Source organism: Chionomys nivalis, chromosome 6, assembly GCF_950005125.1.
Source record: "Chionomys nivalis chromosome 6, mChiNiv1.1, whole genome shotgun sequence".
Taxonomy (NCBI): Eukaryota; Metazoa; Chordata; class Mammalia; order Rodentia; family Cricetidae; genus Chionomys; species Chionomys nivalis.
This window is the reverse complement of record NC_080091.1, coordinates 48,243,036-48,255,301: the sequence shown is the minus strand read 5'-3', so window position 1 is coordinate 48,255,301 and position 12,266 is coordinate 48,243,036. Positions and strand designations below refer to the sequence as shown.

The 12,266-nt window shown below is 45.5% G+C and overlaps 1 protein-coding gene across 4 annotated transcripts in view; it reads right to left on the bottom strand.

The window, feature by feature from the left end:
* Positions 1 to 10,877, bottom strand: part of Cpeb2 (cytoplasmic polyadenylation element binding protein 2) — a 49,051-nt gene extending 38,174 nt beyond the window's left edge. For 2 of the 4 annotated variants that reach the window (XM_057771375.1, XM_057771376.1), the window contains exons 1-3: positions 9,143 to 10,877; positions 6,621 to 6,902; positions 5,778 to 5,867 (exon numbers count right to left, since the gene is read on the bottom strand). In XM_057771375.1, coding sequence (XP_057627358.1) covers positions 5,778 to 5,867; positions 6,621 to 6,902; positions 9,143 to 10,780 — 2,010 coding nt within the window. In that variant the 5' untranslated portion in view covers positions 10,781 to 10,877. The remainder of the gene's footprint in view (positions 1 to 5,777; positions 5,868 to 6,620; positions 6,903 to 9,142) is intronic. The other 2 variants (XM_057771377.1, XM_057771378.1) reach the window with 1 other exon arrangement.
* Positions 10,878 to 12,266: the final 1,389 nt, after the last annotated feature.

Genomic DNA, 12,266 nt, shown 5'->3' with positions numbered 1-12,266 from the left:
TAAAAATGAGCATCTTGAGAAGAATTTAACAGTTGCACCACACTTTAAACATCTATCACACACTTAAAACTTGACTTAGTCTTCGGAATTGCAAAACAGTGAATATGTAAGCATTCTATACACAAAAATTAAATGTAGGATACTACTATTAGAAAAGGTATGAATGCCTCATATATTTACATTCAAATCTCACTCTCCAAAGTGCTTCCACTTTTTGTAATCCTCCCTCTCTGGACTCCACTCCCAATGAAGGCAGCAGAGAGGGGAGTGGGGAGGCACTTCAGTTCACATCCCCCTCCCCAACTCTGAGAACTTCCTTCTGTGTTGACAACAGCTTTTTTTGCTGACAACACAATCCCCTTGCTTTATAGAAGACATTTAGTTCTTTAATGTCTAAGAATTGATATTATGTTCCACTCAACACAAACACAATGAACAAGCAATTAACGAGGGAAACGAGACAAACAAGCTATGATCCATGCCCTCCAAAGAGTCTGATGTCTTTTCCAAAATATGTCAAAGCCATCCCCACCCACTTGTTAGATGCATGAATGTACAAATTCGAAGCAGGGATAGGTCATCTAAACTCTCAAAATGATCAGCACAGGAAACCAGAAAAGAATCAGAAAAGAAAACTGACAGTTTCCACAGAAATCCAAGTAAAGCATTAACCTGGAGCAACATGATTCAAGTTATACCAGAATTCTCTAGGATCATATGCACCCAGAGACATTTACATATATAATTTCATTAAGTAATGGCTTAGAGCCCTCATGATTTCCCAAAGGAACCAACAACCAGAAAATATTCAGAACTAGGTCTTTGGAGAGCTAAAGAAAAACATAAGGTTTGTTTATTTCTTCTTCTTTGATGTCTAACTAGGGTTGTATGCTTTTTAAAGCCAGGGGCCAGGATCAGCACTGTAGACTAAACAAGGCACTATCAAGGAATTAGGAAGGGTGAGTAGTAACACTGAAAGGCAAAGCTGCTAGAGAGGAGGCTCTTGCTTCAATTAATCACCAACTACCTACAGAGGTCCAATTCACTGACCTTCAAGGGAAAGATCCTGAACACACAACATACCTATCCGTACTGTGCTTCACTAGAACAGGTGAACTTGGTAGGGGAGTGGGAGAGAATCAATGAAAAGGAACAGTGCTTCCCAAACTCGACATGCTACAGAATTACGTGAAAAGCAGGTTAGTACACACTGTGCCACATCTTAACTCATCTGACTAAGGAGATGTTAGGTGGACTGTGAAGCTGCTGGCCAGCACAGTATAAACAGCACCAAGCTTTGTGATCTTCTACACCACCGAACCTCTTTATACTCTGCCTCCATCTTCTGGAAAATAACCAAGTCAGACTTAACAACGCCTATAGACCACTTGAACACACAGACCTGAAGTATTGTTACAGCAGATGGCATAAGATGGACGTGAGAAGAGGATGGCCTTTGTGCAAACAAGACCTACATGCTTACTAATGCCTCTATTTCTGCCAGCTCTCTTTCTGCTCGACAGTGTGCGCATATCCTGGATTCTCCTACTATCTTCTCAAGTAATTAAGGCTAGGGTCCTTCTAATCACACACATCTAGCTTTCAAATGTCTGTAAAATGAATACCCCTTTATCACTACCATAAAACTCTCTATAAAACGTGTAAGTTGAGGTGTATGAGTGTAAAGACTATTATTAAGATGGTAATTATAAAGGACTAAATCTTAGACTTTTCTATAGAATCTGCTACTTGACTAAACTGGAACAAGTATAAGATACTAAAATAGATTTGTTATCAGATGAATTTCTAGCTATTGAATGGAAGACTATTGTAATATTCAAGTTCTTAAGTATATTAAAGTTAGGGTTAATAAACTATCAAAGCAAACATTAATATTCTTATGATGTACCGTGTAGGCTCTAAAAGTATAAGTACTTAAAATATTTTATGTTCTATACCCTAAATATTTAGAAGAAAACATTCTACAGTTCATAACTATCTTTTAAAGGCAATAGTTTAAAACAAATTGTATTTAATTATTCATATTGTGCTATAAAACAAATGTGTTCTTCTAAAGTAAGGATACTAGGAACAGATTTACTCATCTAAATTATTATCCGTTTAAATCTATAAGGAAGACTTGAGGCAATTTAGAAATAAGGAAGAACACACTGTCCTGACATAATAACAAATACAGACGATCATGTTAGTTTTACTATTAAATGGCTGCTTGAAAATTACTAAGACATTTCAGAAAAATCAAACTGAGGAAAAGTTCATATACAATAGTCTAAAATATTAAAACCATCTGGTAATCAGTTAATTGGAGTTTTATAGAAATGAGATAAGAGTCCTACAGTCACAAGAAAAAAACAGAAGAAATGGAAAACGATAGTAGCCTCTGAAAGTCTACTGCTTATGTGACTATTTTTCTGTACCCGTATGTTAGCCACAAGCACTTATGAAAGGGTAGACAGATAATATTCCAAAAACACTTAAATACCCAGGGAAAGCACCTACTGCTCAAACAAAAGAGCTTCTTGACTTTTAACTGTGTGTGAGTATAAAGACTCCTACACTCTCGAAGTTCAGGCTCATGAAATGCTGGCCTTGCTTTTCTACCACACTACTTCTTAGGGATACCCATGGAAGAGTCAAGTGACAGACATCCCCTGAAGAGGATCTCCAAAATGTGATTGGTTACTTTATATTAGTTTGGATGTTTGATTGATAGAAAATATCTTTAACTTGTTCAAGGCAGTTTCCATAATATCCAGCAAATATCCTGCACTGAAAACACTAAAAACTGCCCAGAGAGAAGACAACATGTACCGATGGGTTTCTCAGGGCATACTGCAGAGGTGCCTCATACAAAAACATGTAAGTGGTAAACAACCAAGTTAAAAGGAAATTTACATTGATTTAAAACATCTAAGTATCCACAAATAAACACATTGTAATTTTTTAAATGTCTCATGGAAAATTCTATTTTGAGGAAATCAATAACAGTTTTGAGTATTAGTTCTTACTAAATGCTAAAAGCATTTTCAGATTAATAAATTCTGGACACACCTAATAGTTTCAGTTCTCAAGGGATAGAGACAGGGACATCTCAAAGTTGAGATCGGCCTAAGCTACAAAGTAAGATCCTAGTCCCAACGGCAAAGAAAAAAACAAAAAGGAAAACGTAGTTTATGAGAGATTAGTAGGAACATTAGGGTTGGGCAGGTAGTTCAATGGTTAAGGCGCATGCTTCACAAGCATGGGGCAATGACCTCAAAAGCCATGCATGGTGGAGAGACAGGTGGATCCATGAGACTCACTGGCCAGAAAGCCTTGCCTTTGTCTAATGGTGAGCTCCAGGCCAATGAAAGGCCCTGTCTCAGAGGAGGTGGACAACAGTCCTGAGGGATGACACCTAACATCCTCATCTCCATGTGCACCCACACCTGCACACTGATACATACACACATGCATTAGATAAGCCCTGATAGCTCTTTTTAAAGTCAGGAATGTGCATCGTGCTTTAAAAATGTTTTAAATTTGACATTTTTTCCATAAAAAATATTGAAAATAAAAACCAAATTATAAAATTTTACTTGACACAAATGAAATAAATTAAGCTATGAAAATATTTTTTCCCATTGACTGAACTTAATTAACGCATGTCCAGATCTTGGCATAGGTCACGTCTGAAGTATCCTGAATGAAGATGTTAGTTCTGTAACTTATTGGATTGTAGACCTGATTCATTTCAGACTGAAGTAAATATAAACCATAAACTAAAGTTAAATGGTTTAAAATAATATACTTGTTAACAAAAATTGCTAATATTAAAAATTCTAGGATCACAAAATAAAATCTCAAACTATTTAAGTGATTAAGCATTTTAAGTATTTTAATTTTGTCAAACAGTCTATATTTTACACTACCAGTTTACATGGCTGCTCTTGTGTTTTTAGGACTCCAAATGCCACAAGCTTTTATGGAAAGATGGAAACATAACAGAATGTATAATAAAGACCATCTGATCACTTAAAGGCAGCAATGAGGTCATATTGTCCATGGGTGCTAAGCCCCTCGTTTTAGCCTGGGGACTGAAGGACTGTGAAACCAGAGAGGAAAAGAAATGGCAAAACAGATCAGAGACGGTAAAAGTCCTGGGCAGCAAAGGTTTTACATGACATTGTTCATCAAGATCCTTCTTTGTTGATGAGGCTATGACCAAGAGATGAAAACATATAGCCTGTGGTAAAGAATGCATGGAAGATGATGATTCCGGTTTTGGAATGACTTGTCTTCCAGTTCAGTTCAATTTCTATCGCCTATTTTTATCCACTATCACATCACACTTCTGCACAAATACTAATTACTCAGCAGTTTACCAGAAACTATATATAAACAGTCAATTGGAAAAAAATTTCTACCTAAAATCCTAAGTTATCAAACGGGCAAAGGCAGAGTGGCGTTGAAGATGAGGTAGGAAGGGTAAAGCACTGCAGTCCTATTAGTCCCAGAACTGAGAATAAACGCCCCTTCACCTCTGTCTACTCTAGTGGCAAGAGCTCAACTCAACTCTAGCCCCACCTACCCCGCAAACACAAAGGCTGCTGTGTCATACAGGGCCACTGCTTTTGTGCTTACACTTGAAATAATTATGCTCATTCGTCTCTGAAATTATTTCCCCTTTCACCTTCAAAATAACTACAATCATCTCTCTCTCCCAACCTATTTTTAAGCAATCATGGAATTCAGTCTGAACAATACCAGAATAGAGGTGAACTGGGACAGAATGAGAAAGAGACTAGAAAGGGGTGAGTGGGAAGCTTACATTAACAAGATAAGAAGCTAAACACAAGATAACTACCATTTCTATGTGAGATCCTGGCAGGACAACTTTGATAAATAGTCTGGATTTTTCTAAAACAACAGCTAATGACTGATTGATTATTCAAGGTAATACTAGTCCCCCAGATTAGGATGCTATTTATAAAATGTGTTGTTATTAATCTACCTATACAGTCTTTGTAAAAATCAGTTCATGCTGATAACTTACTTGAGGAAGTGCCTTAGCTATGGATTATATAGCTCCACTCACTTAACTTACAAAATCTCAAAACGAAGGTCAAACTTGAGATCTCTAAGAAGATCTCCTCATATAAAAGGACTGAGGTTTTTATGTCCTCATATAATAATTCTCATGACCCTCATACCAGTATACATTCAAATTCAGTCTGCAGAAAGATAGACAGCATCTTTAAATCACAAAGATCTTGAAGATATTTCAGAACAAAATTTAGAATAAAAATACTATTCCACAAAAGTTTATTTTTATAAAGGTAAAAAAAACCTAAATTAAAACAGGAGTTATTCAGAGGCATATCTGACAAACATTTACTGGAAGATTCCTTAAAACACAAAATGTAAAGCTGGATGGTAAACACACATATGAGTTTGCATTTTCATTGCGGATAATTCTGAAAGGAAGACAGTACCTATTCAGTTTGACTGATGTTTAAAGTCAGGTGCTCTTAGATACATGATTAATTCATTGTAATCAAAACCAATGTTGTTATGATTTCAAAATATGAATACAAATCTTTTGAATTTGAAAATAAATGGATTAAGAATTTAAATCGAGATATTTAAAAACTAAATTGTTTTAATAATCTCTGGCATATGCTTATATAATTGAAAATCAAATGATCACTCGCATTCATACTGTAAACACTACACTCCTGGCCAGGACCCTGAGAAGCACACACTGTGCAGCCTACCTGGTCTATTCTGGATGTTCCGGCTGCAGTGCACCAACTATCTTGGAGTGAATCTGAGCCCCAAGCTGGCAACTGCAAACTAGATCTCACCTTCAATAGCATAGAAGTTTGCATCAGAAATGAGCAGTTCTCTTCCCCATCCCACCCAAAAAAAACCAAAAACCAAAAAACAGAGATAGAAACGAAAAACAATCAAAGTTCTTTCTTTCTTAAATTTCTGTTCCATCCTTTAAAGGTTTTGATGAAAATTAAACCTCATTTACTAGAGTCACAAAATATTAAACAGGCCTGGAAAAAACATCTCCATTAATATTAGGCCACGGTTAGTGGGGAAAATTATACATCCATATGTATATATTTATAGTCACTGAACCCATTGGAGGCAATGTGAATTATATTCAAAGGGTCTTAACATTACTGCGGCACGATCACAGCTGCATGAAGAACATTCTAATATGTGAACAGCTTGCCACAGACAAACCTATGTGCAACTAGTTACAGAAGGTTTTAGCTTATATTATCAGAAAGGCAAAATTTGGTTGTCTATTAAGAAATAAATAACTTAAGACATTTTTAAGGAATTGCCACTTAAAGGCTTCAAACTGTAATGGAAGAAACTTTTTTTTAAATGTTTGGAAGCTTATTTCCATTCATTGTGTGTTTACAGAGAAATTCTTGTATCTCCATTTTCTCTGTGTTTTATCCTTTAATAATTAAATGATATGCTTAAATTTTATCTTTAATTCTGTTAATCTTCCTATACTGCCATTGCTGCCTCCACCACCCCACTTCCTATTCAAAAGATAAGCATTAGGAATAAGGACAATTACATACCATTCTTACCTGTAAGGGTAAGAGTGTGTTACTATTGTTGTCTGTCCTGAACACATTATCTTCAATCCAAGACTTTGGAGTCAGTGATGGTGTAGAGCGAGTAAATTTCGGTGGTGCTATAACATTACCAGAAAATGGTTTCTTCAGTGGAGATATCTGATTCATAGTCCCTGGAATCCCCATGTTTCCACTTCTACGGTGATCTCTGCCATGCATTGCTCCCCAGGACATGCTCGCCGTGCCCCAACCACTGCTCTGATGGTTGCTCCAAGGAGATTGTTTCAGAAGAGGCTGAGGAAAACACAGCTATTTCAATGACAGGCCTTGGAGAGCTTAGCATTCAGATTCAAATTTTAGAACTAAGCTAAGAATTTAATAAAAAAACAAAAAAAAATCATTAAAAATGAAACGCGAAAGCCAACAGAGTATTTCCTAAGGGTTTACAAAAGAAGCGCTCCTAGTTGAGATTCTATTTACTCAGTGTTCGGGAAGTTTTCATCCCTATCTACAATAAATAGCGATGTCTCATGACAATTACTAAAATACTCTTCAAAGCTTAAGTTAACTTTGAAGAACCTGAAAGCAACCTATCTTCTACTAGGACTAGTTAAATTAGTATTAGTTAAATGGTCTTAATTAGCTCAGCTATGAAAGCAAAATTTTTAGATCTTAGGCTTCCCAAACAGCTCGGGCTACTTTGAACAAACCAAAAGAGGTAACCATTCAGCGTGGACTGAAGATGCATTTCAAGGTCAGGTCGGTCCAGGAAGAAATTCATTTTCCTGAATTGTTAATTCAACGTTTATGGTATTTTATTTTGTTTTCTTTCAATATTTCTTTAATTAAGTTAAATTATCCTTGAACTGTTAAAGCAATTATCGGATGCTACCTATAGGTGGATCCACTGAGATATACAATAAACCACAGGCTTTGCTTATTCTTAATAATCTTAATGTAAGTCTCTTAAGTTAACTGACATTCAAAAGCAAAATATATTCCCATCTAGAACCTATGGTGAAAAGAGTCATCAAAAAATGAAAAATTCACAAGACATAATACACTTTTTAAAAAAGGAAACTATGAATTGCTAGTATTTCTGTTAATAAGCCAAAACTAACGATTTTTCTGCTAAGATTTAGACAGTGAAAACACAGACCATGTCATTTCTAAAACTCAGTAAATACTGTAATCCTAAAATTAAACGTTTTTCTTTTACGAAAAATTTAAAAACTTGACATCCAGTACCTATGGGTGTTACTGCAGGATTTGAAATGCTGAAAATCGTGAACATAAAGCCTCTGTCTCCTTCCACACAGTTGAAAAGCACAACCAAGGAGTCACAGCAGAATTACCCCATGCAGTAGCCTTGTTTTGCCTACCAAATGACTCACAGTTCAAAGTTCTTTTCCAATGATCCAAAATTCCATTTGAAAGCCATGTGACCTCTTACACTCCGAGGTAAGACCCATTTCTTTTTGTTTATTGGCGCATATTGTAGTTAAAATATGAATCACAATATACATCCTGATAACGTTCTATTTTGACTTTGGGAATTCAAAATTGCGTATAAATTTCCGCGGCAAACTTCAAGTTAAAAAATGAAGAGCCTGACACACTAAAGACAGTTGCTCAAGATCATATAAACCATGGGAAATGGAGCATTACTTCAAAAGTCGGTATTCTCCTTCCTTATAGGTCACATTCCCCATTCTTGGGGAGAAAACAGCGATTCGACAAAACTGTTAACTTCTATTTGGGTTAATTTCGATTAATTGTTGGCTGATACTTTGGTTAATTTAAACAGCATTCACTTTTGAAAACTTTGGTCAACAGAAGTTTGAGAAGTAAGGACCAGTTAAAGTCAAATTTTGGTTCCATGACAATCCTTTATAACTTGACATTGAACTTCGAATGATCACCATAACAAATGCTAATTCCATTAAATAGCAACAAAACTCTCAACATCAAGAACTCAGCGGCAACCCAAAATCTGCACTGGGCGGGGGCCGAGGGGGAGAGCAACAGAAAAGACCCTGAGTCTAGGGCACGGACTAGCGAAGAGTCTGCCTGGGTGTCAATTCCCAAAGCCACATACCCCCATGATCCCGGTACACCACCCCATGTGGAGACTTCCAGGAGGAAACACGTTAATCCTAGTTCCAAGGGTGCCCTGGTCTTCAAACCCACAAGATGAGACAAATACTAAAAAGAGCAGACACCTAGGGCACCCCCAGCCCCGCAGCCAAGAGCCGCGCGCCGCCTGACAGTTCCTCCCTGCCGGTGACAGTCCCGGGGTGCGGCTGCAGGTGCCGCCTGGGCTTTCCCAGTGCTGCACCGAACAAACTCCAGAAGGGAACAGCCTCGGCTCCCGTCCGCCCCGGGCATGCCGGGCACGGAGCAGCCCCAGCCCACCTCTCTCCGCTTGCCCACCCGAGCTCACTGTCCCGGCCCCGGGTCCGCCGCCATGCCCCGGCGCTGGCCGCTCGAGGGGGCGGCGGGCTCCTGCCCCACCGCCGCCCGCCGGACCGTACCTGGTGGTGGTTGTACGAGTTCCTCTGCTGCAGGAAGGCGGCTGCGGCTGCCTGGTGCTGCTGCTGCAGCTGCGGGCTGACGGGCGACCTCCGGCTCTGAGGCTGCTGCGGCGCCGCCGGCTGCTGTTGAGGTAAATTCATGGCGGGCGGCGCGGGCACTGCGGGCGCCGAGAACGGGCCGCCAAAGCCACCGCCGCCGCCTCCGCCTCCGGCCGGCACGCTGAGCCCCGCGCAGCCGTGCGGCGACACCGGCGAGAAACTCGGAAAGAAGGCCGGGTTGATGGACGACGGCAGCCCGGGGTAGAAGCCGTTCTCCGAGTCCGGGCTGGGTGGCGGCATGGCGCTCAGAGAGCCGCCCGCCCCGCCGCCGCCACCGCCGCCCGGGGTGGCGGCCGAGGAGCCCGGAGGCTGTGGCTGCGGCGGCTGCTGGGGCGGCTGCGGCGGCTGCTGGGGTGGCTGCTGCTGGGACGCCGGCGGAGGCTGGGGCGGCGGCGGCGATGCGGTCTGCACCGACCAGGGGGTGCCGAAACCGGGCAGCGGTGGCGGAGACGCGGAGCCGCCTCCCCCTCCGCCTCCGGGGGGTCCCCCGCCCCCGCCGCCGCCGCCCGGGTGCGGCAGGTCCGGGCTCTGCAGGCTGCTGAAGGCGCTGGTGCCGAGCGCCGCGCCGGGCAGGAGGGTGCTGGGGCTGTTGAGCAGTGGGTGGTTGGGCGACTCCATGGAGCCCGGCGCGGGGTTCACCGGCGGCGTCGATGGGGGCAAGCCCGCATTGGGGGGCTCGGCGGCGCTGCCCTCGCCCGCGCCCGGGGTCTGGCGAGGGCTTCCCGCGCCTCCGTGGCGGCGCCGCGGGGCTGCGGACGGCGAGGGTGGGAGCTGCGGGAGCGGGGGCAGCTCGGCCGGGCGCTGCCGCGGGGCGAAGTCCTGCGGCGGGAGGTGCTGCGTGTGCGGGAGGCTGAACGGCTGCGGGCGCTGGGCGAGCGGCGCCGACTGCAGGAGCGGCCCGGGCGGCGGCGGCGTTGGCGGCGGCGAGCTGAAGCGACCGGGGCAGTGGAGCGGCGGCGGCGGTGGCTTCGCGTCCGGAGGGTGGGGACGGTGTGGCGGGCTCAACTCTTTCCTCTTCTGGCTGCTCAGCTGCTGCTGCTGCCGCTTACTGAAGTCCTGCGGGGAGGAGGTGCGGCAGCAGCAGCAGGAGGAGGCGGAGGAGGAGGAGGGGTGGTGCAGACTCGGTTTGAAGTCCTGGGAGGGGAGGAGGTGGGTCACACCCGCGTTCGTGCCGCCGCCGGGGTGGTGACTGGGGAGCTGCTCCGCTGCCGCTGCCGCCGCCCCCGAGAGCGGCCTCGCCGGCTGCTGGGTCAGCCCGAACAGCAGCTCATCCTGCACGGCCTGCTGCTGATGCGCCACGAGCGGGGAGGAAGAGGAAGCTGCGGCCGGGCTGGCCGCGCCGCCGCCCGAGGGGATGGCGAAGGGGGAGGCGGCCTCCGAGAAGCCGGTGACAGGCAACGGCGGTGGCGACAGCGGGCCGAAGGGCGTGGCGGACGGCCCGGCGGCGAAGGGCCGGTACGAGCCGCCGCCGGGCGAGGACCGGGGGCTGCCGCTGCGCAGCAGGGCAGTGTGCAGCACCCCGAACCCGAAGTCCCGCATTTATCAGGCCGGCGGCCGCGGCAGGAGACGCACCCCGTCCCCTGCCCCGCCTAGGAAGACCCGGGAGCCGTGGCGGCGCGGCCGTGGTGGAAGGAGTTGGGGGGGGGGGTCAGTGGGAAAGGGACACTGTGACTGAGCCGGGGCACACCGACTTGGGCCCCGCCGCCCCTCACGGAGGCCACCGCCACCTCCCGGAACCGGCTCCGGCACCGCCGCTGCCTTGGCCGCCGCCGCCCTCGCCGCTTAAGAACCCCGGAACGTGCGTCAGCAGCCACCTCACAATCGCCCCGCCCACTGCCGCGCGCTCCGGCACGCGGGAGTGCGCCAGGCCGGCCCCGCCCCTCATTAGCATGCGTCCTGGAGGCTGCCAGGCGGCGGGCGCGCGCAGCGTGTCCCTCGGGCCCGGAGCTTGCCAAGGGCGGAATGGAGAAGAGGCCGGTGGAGGTTGGAATAGGCGTGCGCGCGCGCGCGTGCGCATGGAGGCGAGCACGCGCGGGCGTTGCGGACGGTTCCTGGGCAACCGCCCCTCCTGCCCCGGTTGCACGCGCCCCCCAGCTCAGGTCCCGCCCTCTTTCAGCCCCTGGGGTCACGTGAGGGACCGCTGTAGCGGAGCTGCACCGAGGGCTAGGGCGCTGGGCTGCTGGAATCTGGGAAGGTCCCGCGCTCTGTGTTCTGGTGCACCCCCAAGCGAGTTGTCACTGACTGTCACTGACCCCTGCCGCCGCGGGAAGGCTTTTATTTTTTTCCAGGGTAAACCGCGAAGCACCAGCGCACTGTGTAGCAAATGTGTTCACTGCAGAAAGGGGAACAAAGTCTGGCACTGTCCCGGCTGTGCGCGGTTATTTGCACACGCCTGCGCTGAGTAGGTTCCCAGCCCTGCTGCAGCACGCCTTGGGTGCGTTGTCTCTGTGATCCGGGTGTGCCGGACTCCTCCTCTACAAGTTCATTCTGGCGTCCCTCCCGCCTTCCCCCGGGAGACTCGAATCAGAACATTTCCGAAGCTTTATTAATTTCCAAGGGAGAAAGAGTTCTCACATCAGGGGGGAAAGGAGGTTGTGACTCAGCAGCGGACTTGTTGAGGCTTGCAAAATAGAAAAGAGCTTTCCGTGCCGAGCTCCGAGGAGCACTGGAAGGGGACTTAATCCTGTGTAATTCCTTCCCACAGGAACATTTCACATAGAGAAAAGCATACTTAACTGTAGTTCAGTAATAACGGATCCACACAACGAAATAAAATAAGAGTTGTATGTTCTTGGTTTTTAATTTTAAGTGTTCTTGATGTCTAGAAAGTGAAACTACTGAATCAATTCCAGAAATAATGTCTAACCTCAAGAGTATCCAGAATGTTGATTCAGAGGGGACTAATACTATAGTTTACCATCCTCTTAGGGGGCAGAGAAACGTAATTTTGAATCCTCATTCGCTGTCAGTTAAATTGGCTCCCCCATCTTGTCTCAAATGTATGTAAGTCAAATAAGCAGATGAC